A 19,262-nucleotide genomic window follows, 5' to 3' on the forward strand; every position below is an offset into this window, starting at 1 on the left:
GTTGTTAGAATAATCAATTAATCGAAAAAAATAATTGTTAGATTAATCGATTAGAAAATAATCGTTTGGCACTAGTTTTTAGTTCATCATAATATCAACAAAATTCAGTACATCATATTTAAAATTTAAAACAGGCCATTGGGGAGTTAAAATGTGACCCATCATATCAAAATGAGGATTAAGTCAAATTTGGTCAGAATGACCTAATTACATTTTCAGATTCCTGGTTTTAAATTCTATATTTTGATACCTGGATCATTCTGATATCATAATTAAATCCATATGTATGCCTTAATTTGTCTTGTTTGTTATGATAATACATAAATATTTGGTCTGAATCCCAATTTTATGAATTTCAATGAGCAATTTTGATGTCCTTATGAAGAYGAAACCTCATTATTTGTATATTAAGATTTCACAGCTGKAAAGAAAAACTTTGCTAGCTCACATGGAAAATCTCAAAAGTTTAAYYCATTTTTCCTSAAAATCAGGTTTTTTGTTGCTACTGCTCAAAAAAGTGCTTCAAAATTTTGTTTTATGATTATATTTCAGACAYTTCATTCAAAMGATACATTGATAAGYCATTCATTCATTATGTTTTGACAAATGCAATTTTTGCAAACATTTTYATCAAAACACTATTTGCCATATACTGTACCACTTTTAGACTTAATCCTCGTTTCAATATGATGGGTCACTTAGACCAGACTATAAAAAAATGCAATTCATCAGCCCTGGAATTACAGTATGATGCATTAAAATAAAAAAAAGTTGTGCTGTATTTGACAGAAACAAAGGAAAGCAGGCCATCTGCTCCACCAATGTGAGTGAGGTGGAAACACAACTAAAATTAATTCCGACAAAAATAAGATACTTGCAAAATAAATTATTTAAAAATCTTATTTAAAGGATAGTGGTTTAACTTACTTGTCCACTGAACTCTCTGCCTCAGCAGGACATTGACACTTGTCTGGTTCTTTACAGGACTCCATGTTGGAATTTGACGGCCAGGCTCTGGACCCAGCCATCGTTTCTGCCCAACCAATGAAGCCCCTGCAGACCGTTGACCTGCAACAGATGGGTGGCCCCTCAAGTAAGTAATCCTAGAAGGGAAGTAAACCTGCTCGAGACGTCGTTTCTTTTTATCTCAAGATTTATTTTTCTTTTCAGCAGTTCACTCAGAGTCCAGGCTTTCTCAAACACCTACAATATCCGGACCACAAGACTCGTCTCAAGTAAGGACAAAAAACCAGCATGAAGTGGTTGGCAGGGCTGTTTTCTCTTGATTGATTGATTGATTTTTTTGTTAGCATGCAGTCAGTAAAAATAACAGATATTTCAGATAAAATGCAGATGGTGTTTTTTATTTAAAAAAATTATTAATATGATGCTCTCTCGTGACACAGTCTATTGTGTTTTATGAAGTTATTTAAACAATATGTTAAAATACATTGAAGCTTTTAGACAAATGATCCAAAAACTCATTTGATCCTCTGACCTCTTTAACATTTCTTTTGTTCCCCTCACGTTTCAATTCTCCTCATTCCTACCTACCCAGGCCTCCCTTTCTATGTCACCTGAACAGTCGACTGTCCCGTGTTCCTTGTCTGCTGCCTTCCCACCTGTCTCTAAACCCACCCACTCTGGAGGCATCAACGTGAACGCAGCGCCTTTCCAGTCAGTGCAAGCGGTACGCTCCAGGCTCATTTAAGCAATGTGACAGAAATACATTTGACGTTAATAGATTGTCTTAGGTTGCATTCGCCCCAGATAGTCTGGTAGACTCGGTTTGACTGGGGACCAAAATTGCAAGATTTGTTTACATTTTCAGTTGGTGCGGTTTGCATTCACACTGCTCTGTGTTGAAATAAACCCTGTGACCAACCTGTTTCAACAAACCGAGACCTAGATTTGGAGGTGGACTAGATCAGAGGTTCTCAAACTGGGGTCCCAGGACCCCCAGGGGTCCACGAGCCGTGTCTTGGTGGTCCTCAAAAAATTTCAACAAATTGTCAATTTGCTTTTTATTTAAAAAGAATGCATATGGGGAATAATGCACTTGTAAAACATACTAAACTAAACAAAAAATAACATTACCATGGCATTTAGTGGTTAAAATAACAGTTAACTATTTTGCATTAACAGCATGGGGTTTATGAGGGGGTTCCTGGACATTTTTCACCCTTGTAAGGGGGTCCCAGACCCAAAAAGTTTGAGAACCCCTGGACTAGATTTTATTTATTTGGTCCATGTCAGAGTTRAATAACGCATTCATACAAATGAACCAGACTTTCTAGGCTAATGGACTAGAGTTCGATTAAAGCAAACTAAACAGGAGGCTTGGTAATATTTAGTGAAAGGGAGAAAAAAAATCTAATATTTAGGGCCAGTACATAGATTTTTCTTTTTTTGTTGCAGCAACTTCTTGGGCAGAAATTCAAACCTTTCAGTCTGCAGAGGCAGACAAAATCAATTTGTTTGCTTTTTTGTTTTTCTCTCTCTCTCTTTTTTTTTAGGTATTCAATATGAATGCACCTGTACCTCCTCCCACTGACAGCCAACCAGACCCATTGAAGCAGTCCAGCCAATTTCCAGGTGGCTACGGTCAGAGCTTTAACAGCCAGTCAGAGAATACGGTAGAGCAGCCTGAAATTCCACAGGAAAGACTACAGTCAGGTACACCGATACTTCAAATTTAGAAAAATAAAATAATTCAAGGCCACAAAAGATAAATGAACAGTACACAGTCTTACATGAATACAGTTAAAAGCTCTGAGGGTTTACTGCTGTTTCTAAGCTAACCTGCACTGTTCGGCTCCCCAGTTGTTGGTGGGTTCCAGCCCCAAGACCAAGTCATGCCTTCAGCTGGAGGACATGAGGACTCCTCTGCAGCTGCAGGGTTTGGACAGTCCAGCCAGTCTTTTTACACAAGCAGGGCCGCACCCAGAGGTGGACCCAGGAATGCTCGTGGAGTGGTGAATGGATATCGGGCCTCTTCAAATGGATTCAGAGGTAAAAGCATCGTACCGTTAACAGATAATCTTATGACTTTAATAGTTTCAGTTTTACATTTAATATCTTGTCATCAGGGGGATATGAAGGTTATCGTCCCTCCTTTTCAAATGCTCCTCCCACCAGCGGATATGGCCAAACCCAGTTTAACACATCTCGGGATTATTCCAATAGTACATACCAGAGGGTAAGATGCAGTTCAGAGCACCGACTTAACATTTTGTCGTATTAGGTGCTAATCTTTGTAAATACTCGCTTGTTTTTTTTAAGGAGGGATACCAGCAGGGCTACAAACGAGGAACTGGTCAAGGATCTCGAGGTTTGTCGCGGGGCAATGCTCAAGCAATGCGATCTTAATCGCATTGCTTTTATGGACCATCAAGTTGCGCCACGTAGAACATTCAGGATATCGAATGTGTTTACCCTAGCTCACTTTTTAACACTTTTTTTAATTTGTAACTCTTGGCCCAATAATTAGTCAGCCTGTTTTGGTCTGTCTAGATCCTCTTAATGTTTTAACACAAACATGCTGACGTTCACCACATGTAGGATTCTCAGCAAGTCTGTGTGATGTAAAACTACAAACGGATATTCCTGTAAACTTGAAAGACTTCATTAATTTATTTTTATTTTTTACAAAATAAATGCAAAAAATACCCTGCCACCATTAATCAGATACTTTTTTGTGCCCTGTGACGTTAAACACATTGTTTTGTTTTAACCTTATAATTTTCATAAAGCCATTTATTTCGTTTTTTTTCTTCTTTTAACCCACTCATCATTGCAGCATAACCCATTTGTACACTGTTATTGGTTGAGACTGTTTAAATAAAGTTGTATCCTATAAGCCTGTTTTTATGAAGCCATGTAATTTTCATGTCACCTCTTATTRTGTATGCTTTTACAAACTATGTTCAGTTATTYAAGATTGTCAGCGATTTAATAAACATATGATTCAGGGTCCAACTAAAGAAAAGCAAAGAATTAGCAGGGTATTAGTAACACAACCATATACTGTGTATGAGSTAGCCCAGTTAATGTGAAAATGTATAATTGCTTATTTAATAGCACGCAGCTTTGAAGGACTGTTGTAACATTAAGGACATATTTAAAATCTCACCAACACCCCTTTTATTTTAAGACCCTTGTAACAAATAACTGCTTAATATTTTATCCTAATTTCCATTGTGTACAAAAAGACTGAAAACCACAAAGACAGTATAAAAGGTAAACTTTTTTTATTATCCAAGTGTATGGTATTTAATTCTTATTCAGCAGCAATCCCACCTAAATATTGTCAAATCCAGAAGATTTGGTTTTAAAAACACATGGCACACAGAAAATGAAAGAGAATGCTTTGTAGATGTTTTTCCTTTGCCTCCTTCACTACCATAAGTGATGTCTTGTTCATTTAGTAGAAAGTAGCAACTGTCAAACATCTGCTTACTGTAGCCAGATAAAAAACAAAGCTGAATTATTTAAAAAAACTGGACAGCACATCAAGTAAACCAGCAATATAGAAGAAAATTATGACCTAATCCCTAACTGGAGTAAAGTGAACTTACAAAACAGCAAAGTAGGTAAACCTGGTTGTTTTATCAACATAATTGWGATGGACAACCCTTAATTGAAATTGCTGTAAAGGTATCACTTGTTTGTACACATTTGCATAAGACTACTTGAGCTGTGTAATAAAGATGAGATCCATCAGTTACATAGTGTGTTTTATCTCTTAGGATATATACCATAGCTAACCTTAAATTTCTAAATTTTCTATACAATTTTATTTAAGACTTAAAAATTGAAAAAAAATTTGGAGGCTTTTACTTATGTCTTTGTTTCTAGCACCTTTTTTAAAGCAGAGTTGCACTAAAATCACAAGAGTGTAGCATGTACTTTAGGCAGTGCACCTAGTTTTAGCTTCATTACCACCCACCCCTTCTTGGAAGTATGATTTGCTTGAAAAACCTGTCCCAACCTTGGAGATACTATACCAAATCGTAGCGAAACATTACTTTTACATTAAATTTTATGGTAAAACATGAAAATACTTCACACTATTTAATATTCCTTTAGTGCATCCTTTGCTCTTATTCTTCTTCAAAGTAAAGAAAAACTTATAAATGCCTCTTGGGTTTAATTTCCAAAACACTGATGCCACCAACGAAAAAAAAAAAAACATTCCACAATTATTTATGTATGTAACTTCTTTTTAGAGAAATCTTTGAGTGCAACTGAAAAGGTCATGCCAAATTATAAGGCTAAAATTAGAAATGACTTTTTACACCTCAACACCCTCAAACAAACATGCACAAATCCAACCACCTCGAAAATAAAATCCATCAGGTTGCGTAAAAAAGTAGGGGACCTCTCTGAAGGTTCAACTGCAAACAAAACGATCATATTCTACATATTTCTTTGCATTTCTTTGATGCGCATTTTGGGGAACCGGTCTACAGTGGGTCATTTTAAAATTCTAGTTCCCTTTGTTTATTGATATGAAAAACTTGGATTTCARGTGCCACTGTTTTCTTTCCATGTAACCTGTATTTAAAAACCTGAAAACTGGTTGCAGTGGTCTTATGATCAGGCAGGACATCTCTTCTGCACGGAGGACTTGAAGTGCAGTAGAAGTCTAGTGGTTCTTGACAGCAATTTTATGGCAGGTTATGCTGGCCATGTGCAACTTCTTGAGGGTCTGGGTGTGTCTCCTGATGTGGGGGGAGATCTTGCTGAAGTGTGTCCTGATTCTGTTGTCCGTGATGCTCTTGCTGCTGCTCGTGATGCTCCTGCTGCAGTCCATGATGCTCCTGCTGCAGTCCATGATGCTCCTGCTGCWGTCCATGATGKTCCTGCTGCWGTCCATGATGKTCCTGCTGCTGTCCATGATGATCCTGCTGCTGTCCATGATGATCCTGCAGCTGTCCGTCTTGATGTCCTGGTGGATAAGCTCCTGGGTCAGCATGCTGCTGGTTGTCAACTGCATGTAACGCATTTCCTTCAACTGTAACAGGAAGAGCAGTGTTGGATTGTCCGCTTAGACATTAAAAAAATAAAAATATATACTAAAAAGCAATACAATCAACACTCACCATGAACATCTAGAGAGGGGTCCATATTCGTTGACTTAAGTCGTTCCATATGCTCCACGGCCTGTAAAAAGTTTTGTTCATGTTTTCTTGCAATTTGAAAGTGCACATGGTATTGTAGAAGACAACCTAAATGTTATAGTTCAAACAGGCATTGTGTATATGCAATTTCATTTGCTCAAATTAGAATAACTGATTTATAATCTGTATTCGTCTTAAAATGAATCTCCGGACAATGGGCCTCATGCAAGAACCATTGGTACGAACAGATTTGTTCTTGTGCGTACAAGTGATTTAGGAGCGCTTCTGAATAAATGAAAACTATGCAACATAGTTGTTTACAGTTAAATTAAAAATATTTGACCAAAGGAAAACTGGAGCAGGACTAGAGAGAGATGAATATTATTATGAAAATAATACTTTTAGGTTTAAGGCAGTAATTCATGACATACTTTAATGACCTAAGTTTTCATGACATGCTGTTTATCAGCAAATAGAATGATTAAAGTCAGAACAAGATTAGCTAACAACAGTCATTCTTAGATATCACTTGTGTTTCTTTGTGTTTTCCGTTGACCCAGCATTTCCTTTGGATGAAATCTCCATTGTTCGTGATTCATCTTTGATTTAACAAATGCARAAACATTCTTAGTTAAATGAAAAATGAATCACGAACAATGGAGATTATTCTGTCCATTATCTGATTAAAAGGAAGAGAGGTTCTCTTCCACGATTAGAATGACCTGTCATGGCCTAAATAAAGTTCAGAGTGGAACAGAGTTTCTGTCCTTTTTGAAGGCCCTTCCAAGGCCTATATTAGAGGCAGAAATTCTTTTTTCCTCACCTGAGGTGACCCCTACACTTGCTTTTTTAAGATGACATAATAGTGTTTGTTAAACAGTATATATGAGGCCTCAACTGCCTCAGAGAAGCAGGAGCAGAGAGCAGGGGGGACAGTCTGATGGCTCAATGTTTTCTGTGTTCCTGTTGTTGCAATAAAACTCAGCTGATCATCCCATGGAGTACCTTCCTTCTTGGACCACATATTTCTGTCTTTGTTAAATAAATATTTCCATAACAAATGTGATTTAGATTTTTATTTCTGTCACTGTACAACCCACGAGAGACACAACATTAACAGCAGTCTTTTCATTCCTCGGCTTTAGCAGGTCCTTTAATTCCACAGCTGACGCTGCTAAAATTGACAGATTTTCCTTTTCTGGATCTCTGAGAGCAAGACTTCAATCTCCGAACTCGTAAAGTTCTTCTTTTTACTTTGCGATCTCATTTATGAATGGACACTTCCTGGTATCTGGGGCAGGAAACATATAGCCTTATATGGTGTTTTTAGGGTGGTAATTATGCTAATCTCCTCTCCTCGTCCGCGAGCACCTGATACACATTCATCAGTTTACGCTGCTCATTTCGATACTTTTTCTGAAGATAGGAGAGTTTGTTGAATCTGACGTGACATGTTCGTACGAACAAAAGTAAGAGAAATTTAGGATAAGAATACGAACATGTTCTTGCATGAGGCCCAATGATTGTAATACAAAAGTAATAATTCTTATCTCCACTAGCCTGGCCCTTGCCTTCCTACGCAGTTCTGCTCAATTCTAGTTTCCCTTCACTTCTCTGTCTGTATGAAGCAAAGCGAAGAACAAGGGGCTGGTTTTTACCAGGCTATATCTCCACGGCTCACTCAAATGATTTTGCCAAGTTAAAATATTAGCACAGGACTGACAATGCTATTGCTAGCTGCTAGCATTATTAAATGTTATCAAAAATCTTTTTTTTTTTTTTTGAAAATATGAAACCTTGCCGAAAAAAGGTCTCTGATGTTTCACTGTAGTTTCATGTTTAAAATCCACAGCTGTGAATTTTATTGTACAACTTCTTACCTGCTGGAGTTCTATTTTCTGTGCGTTGAGCTGCTCCTGCTGCCTCTCCAGCTCGTCTCTTTGTTTTTGCAGGTCAACAGCTCTTTGATTGAGGTCCTGCTCTTGTTGAGCAAGATGCTCCTCAAACTCCCTCATCTCCTCGTCTGTGTAAGCCTGGTTCTGCTCCAGGGTCTGATGGGGAAAAAATAAATGACCGCCACTTTTCAGTTTTACTTTTTAAATTACCTTTAAATGATTTAATTAGCCCTAATTATTGCAACCATCATATTTAGTGTCTCACCTCCCAGCTATCCGGCTCCAGAAATTCTTTTTTCTTTGTAGCGACCAGGAACTCCTCTAAAGACACCAACCTGTCTTTGTTAGAATCCACCTAAAGTAAAAAGAAGAGCAGTGAGCTTATTGATTTATAGATTACCACAAAACAGTTGAGCAGCACAAACTTTTAATCACYAAGTTTTAATGATCTATTGATAGGACCATAGATGGACTCTCAAAGCTAAACACCACAGCCTCACTGAGGTCTATTTGAATTTAGGCTAAATAATAAAGTAGAGCTCAAAAATATGACACATTTAAGCATTAATCACACTAATCTTAAACTAAAAGAAAATAAATGCCTAAATAAAGACAGCTGTAGGTAGCTCTGAGTCTGACTTACTGTACCTCATTCATAACATGCTCCCTCATGCGTAGCCTCTCTTCCTCCATCTCCACCATATCGTCCTCTTCATTGGTGGGGTCATAAATTTTTTCCAGCTGAAATCACAGAGGTGGGGAATGGTCAGTGTTGAACCAGCCACTGAAACACTACAGCGCCTCTCAAGCCACGGATTTACCTCTTTGGTGAACAATGCCTCAAGCTCCTGCTCATCGAAAAAGCCATCCCCATTAGTATCTGCATTTTAAAAAACAAGGAATGCAGTTTTTAGAAAAACAACTCAAAATAGTTGGGATTAAATAAAAGGATAATTTTATTGGATGTTTACCGTGAAGGTTGAAAAAGGTCTTTGGATCAAAATCTTCGGGGTCCAAGCCGTCAGCTCCCTCCCACACTTCTTTTAGCTGATTTTGGCTGCCCTGCAATACAAAACTTTAGTTTATGGATAAATTGTGATGGGAGATGTTAGTTTTTATGAAACTCTAGTGGTATGTTGTGTTTTTGTGTCCTAACTGCCACTACATGACTCACTGGGTGATTGACTTTAGGATGGTCGGCATGTTTCTTCTTCATCTCCTCATAGTGCTCCTCCTCCTTCTTTCTCTCCTCCTCATCCAGGGTTTTCAGGTGCTCCCTTCTGTCATGCTCCTTCATCATCTCATACTTCTTGAAGTCTTCATGTCTTTCTTTGTCATAGTTCTCCAGGTCATGTGTGGCCTGAGTGTAGGTAATAACATACAGCTGTTACCCACTGATTTCATGTTACATGCTATAAAGTCTTTCATGAGAAGTTCATAACACTAATARATCATCTGTTGTTTGCTCATATAAATCACAACATGACTCTGTTGTATCTAGTAGTTTACATCAGTTTATCCTTTGGGTTCTTCTCCTGACCAAACATGATGAAGTGATAGAATTTACCGATTTAATGAGTCGATCCAGGTCGTTCACTTCAAATGTATGTGGGTTCATGTGGTCCAGGTGCTCAAACTGCTTCAGGAGAGCCTGGTGATCCACTGCTATGTCTGTTTAAGAAACAAATGTTGACATGGATAAAATTTAGATTGATCAAAAAGCATTTTTTCCAAGTATTTTATTTTGAACATCAAAATGATACARGATGTATTTTTACAATGTACCGTTGCCTCCTTCTAGGTCTTGCTTAGCCTTAATCAGGGTCCGCAGTCGATTGACCTCCTGCCTTTTTAGCTCATCAAGTTTTGTTCTGATGTGATGGCTAACGAAGTCCAGCTCTTTAGCCAGTTTACCTTGCTAAATCAAACAAATTAGACAACAATTATTTTTATACAACATTAAGGAAGCATTACTCAGAATCAAAACGTTAAGGAGTTTGTGCTAGAACATAATTATACCTCTATGCCTGATTACTAAGTTCATATTGTCCTGACATTCCTATTTGTATCTTTTTGATAACTGCTATGATTTGTCATAATCTGTCCTTATGATTTCAAAGACGCCATTGATGTCTCACATCCTTATCCTGTTTAGAGCAGAAGTGAAACCTGTCACTCTGTCATTGGCTGTTCAATGCCCCYTCTGTATGTAAAACCATTTTTCTGCTGCTCAGCTTTGCAATTGCAAACCTTTATTAAAAGGGATCCATGATTAGTTGTAACATTAGACTTTATTTGATAAACATTTGTTTTAACTCTAAAATAAAGACTGTAAAAATACTGTAGGCTGTTTAGTTTTGTAAATTTAAAAAAATTTATTTTAACACGCACAGACCCATTTTATTTACACGGAAAGTATTCTGGGTAAACTATGACGTGGATAGGCCCTCAGTGTGAGCGAGCTATATCCACCCTGAAGATTAATCTTGGACAATATCTGACAATTGGCTCTTTTAAATGAAACCAGAGAGCGTTGACAGAGAGGAGAAGGTAGAAATGACTCAGCCTGTAACTGAAAATATGGATGGAGGACAACAGAGCTGCTTCATGGAAGAAGAACCTCAGCTTAGCCTGTTAGCTTTCGCACTAGCGCTGACAAACTAACAAGCTAAACTGAGGTCCTCCATCCATATTTTCACTTGCAGGTTGAGTCATTTTTGCATTCTCCTCTCTGTCATGTGGATGGAGGACCTCAGTGACGAGAGGAGAATGTGTAGCGCTGAGCTAATACACACACACACATATATTTTATATATATATATATATATATATATATATATGTTGATAGCGTCGGGGCTAATGCTAAAGCTAACAGGCTAAGCTGAGGTTCTTCTTCCATGAAGCAGCTCTGTTGTCCTCCATCCAAATTTTCAGTTACAGGCTGAGTCATTTCTACCTTCTCCTCTCTGTCAACGCTCTCTGGTTTCATTTGAAAAAGTTGATCATCAGATATTGTCCAAGATTAACCATCAGGGTGGATGTATCTCGCTAGCAGCCTCGCACCGATGACCTATCCGCGTCATCATTTACCCAAAATGCTTTGCGTGTAAATAAAATGGCCCCGTCCGTGTAATATATTTTTTTTAAAACCAAAAACAGCCTACAGTATTTTTACAGTCTTTATTTTACAGTTAAAATAATTGTTTATCAAATAAAGTCTAATGTTACAACTAATCATGGATCCCTTTAAATCATTTGACAACCATTCACGGAGTGCATTTTATTTTATTCACGTGTTTCTGCCTTTTAACAAATATTTCCACTACAGAGTTCTTACAGACTTTTGCATCTTAGTATTATAATTAAAAAAATACTTAACAAAAGGACTGATACATACAAGTATAGCATTATAAGACTGCTACAAAAATCAAATAAAAAATGCAACAAACCTTAATGTCTTCCATGTCTGTGTTGTGGAGCTTTTCTCTGAAATGCTGATCCTTCTCAAGGAAATCGATGACCTCTCTGAGGTAGCGGTCATAGTGGAGTCCAGTGTCCTATCAGCAAATAAAATGAGACTTAAAATCCTAATTTATATAATATTGACATTACTGTAAATGTAACTCTAAAAGCACTAGTTTCATAATGTCATTTTTGTTGCTATCTATTCAAAAAGAAAAAATTGATCAACTGAATCTGTTTCTAAAAGACTTCCAGGAGATGTTGTGTTTCTTCCTAACCAGCATTTTTGAGATTTTCAGATTGACAAGTGTTATTCTGTATCAGCTGTGCAACTGTTAACAACTATTCTGTAACAAAACATTTCTAAGCATTTGTATGTCACAACAGAAAGCATGTGAATATATGACAAGGCTGTAAATACATAAATACACAATACCTGAACCAGAAGTTAGAGCCATGTATTTGTTTTAATTGTTTTTGTTATATCAAAAATAGCARGTATTTAAAGTAAGATGACATAATTAGAAGTTTATATTAAGTGTTGTAATGTTTACAATAAACGTGAGTAGAGCTGCCACAAATGATTATTTTTATAGTCGATTAATCATCTATTATTTTTTTGATTAGTCGGCTAATCGGATCATACATTAACTGAATATAAAACACACAGCTTATCGCGCCAGAATGCAGCTGCTATTATATAACCATCGTTAGATTTTGGTTATATGCTAACTAAAAATAATTGCTGTGGAAGGCAYGTTCTGCCTTGCAGATATTGCACAGGTTTCTCTTTCATTTTCTTAAAATGATCCCACACTTTTGAGCTCCATTGCCAGGTAGCCACAATACCAGAGCCTGTCTGTATAATGCAGGGGTGCCCAAACATTTTCCCTGAGAGGGCCAAGATTAAAATCAATCTGAGGGTTGTGGGCCAAATGCAATAATATAATACATGAAATGCAAATACTTCAAGTAAAGTTGTGTTTTTTATAATTAAGCTAGCAGCCAGTATGGTTGCCCACATTTCCTAGTTTGTTTGTTTGTTTTTTCAGCTCATGGATGTGGAGAAAATTCAACGTATGCTAGGGCAGCAAAGGCTCATGGGACTTTTTATAATTTAAAATTTGAGTATATGTGGTCTTATTAGGTGTGCAAATCTAGATATGGACTTAAATCTAATATAAATGTCTCTTGAACTCACTTGTATTTTAAGTTTAATTTAAACATAATTTAAAGACAAAGTGAGCACCATAAGTTAAGACTAAGACTAAGACTAGCTGACTACAGCTCCTTATATCTGGACCAATGTTTGAAAACACTAAGTGCAAATATAGTATTTCTACATAAAACAGGAGATTACAATCTAGTAACCAGGATAACTGCTGGTGGGCCAAATCAAATGGCTTGGTGGGCCAAATTTGGCCCGCGGGCCCCACTTTGGGCACCTCTGGTATAATGTCTTGTGACGTCCACGGCCTACCCCAGTTACCACTAGTGTGCATGTGTGTCAAGGACAGAAAGGCAGATGTGGCAGTGGAAGGTGTCAAAGCAGTTTGAAGAGAAAAACAAAGTAAAGAAAAAAATTGATTAACCGATTATTAAATTAGTCATTGATTATTTTAATAATCGATTAGTCGTCTATTAATCGACTAATCGTGGCAGCCTTAAACGTGAGAAGCACAGAAGCATGAATAGGGAACTGCAACTAATTAAAATGAATGCAGCCCAAATATGCTTTCTCAAAACTGTTGCATTACAGGAAATACATCAGGATTTTTGATTTCCTTTCACGTGTGATGTAATTAATCCTTAAAGCAGAATAACAAGTTGTTTGAAAGTCAGTAATATCAAATAGAAAACCAGCTTTAAAACAATAAGGTATATGTTACACGCTTTAACAGATTTTCAGCTTGTGAGTTTTGTGATCCTTACCACATTAGCTGGTGGTACCTCTTCAGTTTGTTTCTCTGGCTCTTTGACTTTTGTTTTGTCGATACCTATAGGAACAGCCTCTGAGTCCTGCAGCTGACCCAGCAGCAGGAGAGCCCAGCCGGCGACGAAAAACCGGCTCCAGCACATCTGGACAGAAACACATTTACACCTGTTTTAATATAGATTATATCACATTTATTTAACAGTGGAATACTAAAAAAAAATGGGGTTTTATGAGTTCTATGTTTGAACTTGGTCTTATTTAAATAGCTTCTCTAGGCTGACTATGTGGCTAGCTAAGAATATCTTAATGAAGCTGTTGCCTCTGCTATTGACTGACGTATGGCTGCCATGAGCTCTCGATTACCGCTGTAAGTCGCTTTAAACTGTACAGAACAAAACGTGTCCATTACTCTAAACGTGTCGTAAAACACTTCACTAATGAACTCCATTTGCATGTTACTTATAAACTTACTTTGAAATTAATTTTAAGCCTCATCTGCCCAGCCTCCCTCCCGTTGCTCTCTCTCAGCTGGAACTATGTTGACAGCTAACTCGCTAGCCAGCACTGTAGGGTGCATGCGCAACATCTTTAATTCGATTGGTCATTTCAGCGGCACCATTAAAATGAAGGAGCAAGTTAGGTTGCGTGACATTGTACGTGGCGACAAACGAGCGAGCAGGTGGGCGGTGCTTCCTTGTTTATGATCGAATGTAGATCCTGTGTAAAATGAGGTGACAAGTCATAAAATTACTGGCTTTTCAAAGTATTGCTGTCTTTGTTCTATTGTTTTCAAAATCAGTACAAAMTTATGAAAAAATTACAGCCATACTATTATTTGAAGCAACTAAAAGTTTTCGCTGTTGTTGAATTTTGATGAAAAATATTGTTAAAAATAAAACACGACATGTACACTCAGGTAAATGCACTGAAAGGATTTCATGTTAACTACTCATGCAAGATTTTAGCTCATGAGTGCTGTGTTATTATTAATATAAAATAATTTAATGCTGTAGGTAGTACTTTTAGTTCAACATAAAAACGATTCATTCAGAAAAAAAAAACACATTAGGGTCTGAAGGACTGATAACGTATTGACAGGTTCAGTGTTTCACCTTTCTCCAACATCATGGTTTGGACCAAAAAMTTTTCACATCATAAAGATTATTTTTGAAGTGTGACTTTGCAAAAGACTTTCCTTTCTTTGCTTCTTGTAAAAAAAAAGGGGGAAGAAAGAAAGAAAATAGTTCAAGAGTGTGAAATCCCACAGAGTGCAGTGCTGTCAGCTTTTACACAGCGCTGTGTGATTAATGGGTCCAAGTCCACCTCTAACCTCAGGCTGTTTCTGTGGCCTCATAGGGAGATCTTAGGCTTAGAGCCTATATGACCAAACACCTTTTAGTTTATTATCACTGTACAGGAAGAAAATAACTTGTTAGTCCAAACACAAACACCTTATATGGATTACATTATTTTTTGATCAACAATTTACTTTTACTTGGCTTAACAAATAATTGGAGTTTGAACTCAAATTCCCAGCTTTAACTGTTCCTGAAAGCACTGTGTGGAGTACATTAGATTACATTGCAAACTGCAGCACCTGCTACAAATACAGTAGGTTCATCCAAATCAMAACATTCCCGTTGTTTGTTTTCCTCTGACTTTACGCAGTGCGGTTTGACGTGTACATACATCAWCTGTTCAGCAGAGGGCAGTGTCGTGTTTATTTGACCTGGATGAGTTGTGGAATAAACAGTTCACTGATGGAGATATGGCATGGGACAAAATAATTACATGATTAAAAAAATCAAGAATAAAGCATCATCCTTGTCTGGTGTCATGATTTTTGTATCTGAAAAGCTGAAAAAGTTTATGGAATATGCTGAGTTCAGTGAGAAATATTGTTCCCTTTTTGTTGCAGGTGGTTGAATTGCCTCTAATTAAATCCAGGTGTTTGTTGAAGGGGAATATTACAAACATTAACTTTCTATTGAATTTATGATTGCTGAAATAAAAAAAAACATAGAGTGATGTCTAAAAAAACTATGAGCCTTGGCAGCTGCAGCAAGACAATAAATCTAGTTTCTCTCTGCATGAGTGAGCTTATGACTAAATATAACATCCCTGCCCTGTAGATGTCAGTGTAATAGTTCAGTGAGCTGGGAGGTAATTAATCATCACTTTAAGATCAGAACCAAAGTAAGAGAAAGCTCTTGTGGATGGGTCTGATCAGCACTTCTTTTCATCAACAATGATTAAATGAGCTGCACACTCCCAAGAAGAATACTGTCCGAATATACTCGTTTAGAGTATACACAAGGAACGCTTTAAAAATAATCTCAGATTTAAGTGATTTTCTATGAGAACTAGAGCCAGATCTGTTAGAAGCAATGCACAGCAAAGTCAAAGCAAAAATGATTTTTAATTCATTTTCTGCTGAACACCTTCAGTAAGCTGTGATTCAGCGGGAAGAGGCTCTCTAAGGAGAAGACAATAACATTGAGTCACCTTGCTGCATTGTAAACCTTTGGCAGCCAAGGGGAAGAATTCAGCAGCGCCGGGCTCCACTGCAGAACTGCACCGGACTGTGCAGCAAAGCATGTGTCTATGTGTCGGAGCAGATTAGTATGTCGAAATGATGGTCTGTGTAGTGTGTATGATAAATCATGGCAAGGTCAAATTACAGCAGCTGAGTGCGGCAACGAGATGATTACACTGCAGTATGTACAACATAATGTTCATGCTGCGCTGCCCTTTATGGTGCAAACAGGTTGAGGAATCCAAAGCCAGTTATTCCAAATGACAGCATATTTAATGTCTCGATGTCATAATTGATTGAGTTAGATGAAAAAGTGTTTATTCATGCCGATCTGAGCCATTCGCTTATTATTGTAACAATGCAGAGCACAGCATCCCCAGAATGCTGTACTTTTTTTTGTATTGAGTCTGATACAATTTGCAAATTAAGGGTGATGGTTAATATTAATATTAATATTTACGCAGCGTCTGCTGTAAAGCGGGCACTGTACCGGTCCGTCGTGGTGAAGAGAGAGCTGAGTCAGAAAGCGAAGCTCTCGATTTACCGGTCGATCTACGTTCCTACCCTCATCTATGGTCATGAGCTTTGGGTCATGACCGAAAGAACGAGGTCCCGGATACAAGCGGCCGAAATGGGTTTCCTCCGCAGGGTGGCTGGGCTCTCCCTTAGAGATAGGGTGAGAAGCTCGGTCATCCGGGAGGGACTCAGAGTAGAGCCGCTGCTCCTCCACGTCGAGAGGAGCCAATTGAGGTGGCTCGGGCATCTGGTAAGGATGCCTCCCTGGTGAGGTATTCTGGGCACGTCCCACTGGGAGGAGGCCCCGAGGAAGACCCAGGACACGCTGGAGGGACTATGTCTCTCGGCTGGCCTGGGAACGCCTTGGAGTTCCCCAGGAGGAGCTGGAAGAAGTGGCTGGGGAGAGGGAGGTCTGGGCCTCCCTTCTGAAGCTGCAGCTCCCGCGACCCGACCCCGGATAGGCGGAAGAAAATGGATGGATGGATGATGGATGGATGGGTTAATATTAAACATGTCTCTGAAGGCTTTTAAACTAAGATTACCTGGTAATAATAGATAAACAATTCACATTGGTTAGAAAATAATTGCAACTCTCTTTATATATACGTATGTGAAAAATATTATTTTTTATGTTCTGCTTGTATTTCTTCAACAGTTGCATTTGAATTATTGCTTCTTTGTACAGCAGAAATGAGAATTTATTTCACTCTGAAACTTAATGCAAACTCAAAAAGGTTTGCATTGAGCTGGTTTGAAGCTAAAAACAAATAAATCAATAAAACATTAAGCAGTTTTTTTAAATAATTATTTTTTTCTGCTACCTTTTTTAAAAGTTATCCCTTCCAGATTATTTACACAAAGCCTTCCTGAAAGAGATCATGGATTAGATTCAGATTATTGACAGGTACTTATTGATCTCTGTCCTCTGACCCTATTTTCACTTTACACAATAACATCAGGACTCAACAAACTCCAGGGCGAGCATCTTTTTAAGACTGGCTGGCAAGTTTATTGGGTTACCTTCTCCCGGTTAAACCAAACGCTGTTACAAAAAGAGAACAACATTAAAAATATCAGATTTATAAACTGCATGAGAAATAAACCTGATAAACCTTGAGTCTTGATGTGCAGCAGAAACAACCCCTGCTGTGACTTTGAACGTTGCCACGGCCTGAAGTGAAATTTATTGGCAGTGCAGGTGATGTGGACAGGTCTGATTAGTGCAACGTAAGCACTTCTGTGGTGTGTCATGGTCAGACAGGTGTTCTGTCTTTAAAGTGCGGCTGCAGGAAAGGTGATTTGAGGCTGGCAAACTTTGTCTAAAGCTTCTAAACCCTTTGAAACGTGAACACACACACACTTTGACATGTCTGTGTGATGCATGGAGAAAATCACGTTTTAGACTTTAGCGCTTGTGTCTGTAGGTGTGTGCTACTAAAAGAATGACTTTGGGCAGCTCATTGGGCAAGATGTTAGGCCAAAAAGCAAATAAGAAGTCCTGTTAAAAYAACAGAACAGCTCAGCCGTTCATGGGTTTTGACATTTAGAGCATACCAAACTTTTCTGTCGTTCATATTTCAAACAGAATTTGTATCTTTATCTTAACATAGCATACCTAATAAAGTATCATGATTCATTGAGTCTCTTAGGTTGCTATTTCTACCCATGTTTTGTTTTTCCTCCTTTCTCAGTTCCTGTGCAACAATTTCCCTGTGAGGCCTTAAAGCTTTGCTTTTAGGAAGAATGAAAAGCTGGAATCCAAAGTTAACTCCTTCTTTCCTCCTCATCCACGGCTGTGTGACTGAAAGGCATTTCTCTAGAAGCTGCTGGGATTCTGTGATTAACATTTCAACATTTTCTCTTGGTTGTGAGCACAGAACACACAAAAAATATATTTCACATTCTTAATGATAGGGAATCTGTTAGCTGAATTTATGAAATGAAAAACACAAGTTGATGAGAATGTTTAAACATGTAAGCTATATCTATAAATGGTTAATGATGAATAAGTACAGAGGGAGAAAGAGAGGCAAAAATATGTTGGGATGGGCTGAAAAACAGAAGACCCCTTGTGTTTTCTGTTGTTTTGCACTTGTTGTTTAGTTTAATTTTTGAGTGGCTGTAATTTACTTTATATTTGAAAAGTTGTTGCATTACTAAAATAAAAAAACGTTGAGTGTTGTGAAGGTTATAAACTGTTGCTTCAGCCAACATTTTTCAGAATATTCATGATGTACATTGCAATTTAGTGTCAAAAGGCATGAAAAGAACATTCATCTGTAAAAACATAGTAAATTTAAACAATGTGTAAATCCACGGGTTTTAAGTCAAGGAGGTATATCAACTTCTCATTRGAAAAAAAAAACACGTTTTCACATGGGACATATTTTTATTTAAAAAGTAAAATACATTTTCAACAAGGGAAAAACAGTTTTGGAATGATTGAATGATGATAATCTTTGTATGTTTTGTGTTGGGAGTTCAGTAATCTGAATTCAGTAGAAACCTATTTCTGCCACTAAAAATACAAAAATATATCAAATGATTTGTCAAAATTATAACTTTATAATTACAATTTTACATTACATAAAGATTTTGAAACTCATAAATAAAATTTCGAAACTCATGATTTTAATCTCAAAATTAACTTTAAATTCTAAAATAATGATTGTTGCGTCTCATAATGACTTTGTTGCTTGTGAATAAAAAGTTATGACATTTTATCTAATAATTACATCTGTGGAACTAATGACTTCAGAACTCATGATATATTTTTTGTTGTATTTTTACTTTTC

General features: G+C 37.4%; 2 protein-coding genes across 3 annotated transcripts in view; one reads left to right on the top strand and one right to left on the bottom strand.

Annotated features, from left to right (window-relative positions):
- caprin1a (cell cycle associated protein 1a) overlaps positions 1–3,878 on the top strand; it is a 12,502-nt gene extending 8,624 nt beyond the window's left edge. The window contains exons 11-17 of one of the 2 annotated variants that reach the window (XM_014026490.1): positions 985–1,093; positions 1,171–1,235; positions 1,559–1,690; positions 2,517–2,676; positions 2,824–3,012; positions 3,090–3,199; positions 3,283–3,878. In XM_014026490.1, coding sequence (XP_013881944.1) covers positions 985–1,093; positions 1,171–1,235; positions 1,559–1,690; positions 2,517–2,676; positions 2,824–3,012; positions 3,090–3,199; positions 3,283–3,369 — 852 coding nt within the window. In that variant the 3' untranslated portion in view covers positions 3,370–3,878. The remainder of the gene's footprint in view (positions 1–984; positions 1,094–1,170; positions 1,236–1,558; positions 1,691–2,516; positions 2,677–2,823; positions 3,013–3,089; positions 3,200–3,282) is intronic. The other variant, XM_014026500.1, reaches the window with a different exon arrangement.
- A 348-nt stretch (positions 3,879–4,226) lies between these two features.
- Positions 4,227–13,989, bottom strand: nucb2a (nucleobindin 2a). Its single transcript, XM_014026509.1, has 13 exons — positions 13,887–13,989; positions 13,412–13,558; positions 11,467–11,574; positions 9,803–9,935; positions 9,585–9,688; positions 9,192–9,377; positions 8,989–9,079; positions 8,839–8,897; positions 8,666–8,758; positions 8,283–8,372; positions 8,003–8,173; positions 6,105–6,165; positions 4,227–6,016 (listed from the first exon to the last, which is right to left on the bottom strand). The coding sequence occupies exons 1-13, from the start codon at positions 13,908–13,910 to the stop codon at positions 5,670–5,672; spliced, it is 1,614 nt and encodes a 537-aa protein (XP_013881963.1). The 5' UTR covers positions 13,911–13,989; the 3' UTR covers positions 4,227–5,669.
- Between the last annotated feature and the right edge of the window lie 5,273 nt (positions 13,990–19,262).

This window comes from Austrofundulus limnaeus, unplaced genomic scaffold, assembly GCF_001266775.1.
Source record: "Austrofundulus limnaeus strain Quisiro unplaced genomic scaffold, Austrofundulus_limnaeus-1.0 Scaffold5, whole genome shotgun sequence".
Classification (NCBI taxonomy): domain Eukaryota; kingdom Metazoa; phylum Chordata; class Actinopteri; order Cyprinodontiformes; family Rivulidae; genus Austrofundulus; species Austrofundulus limnaeus.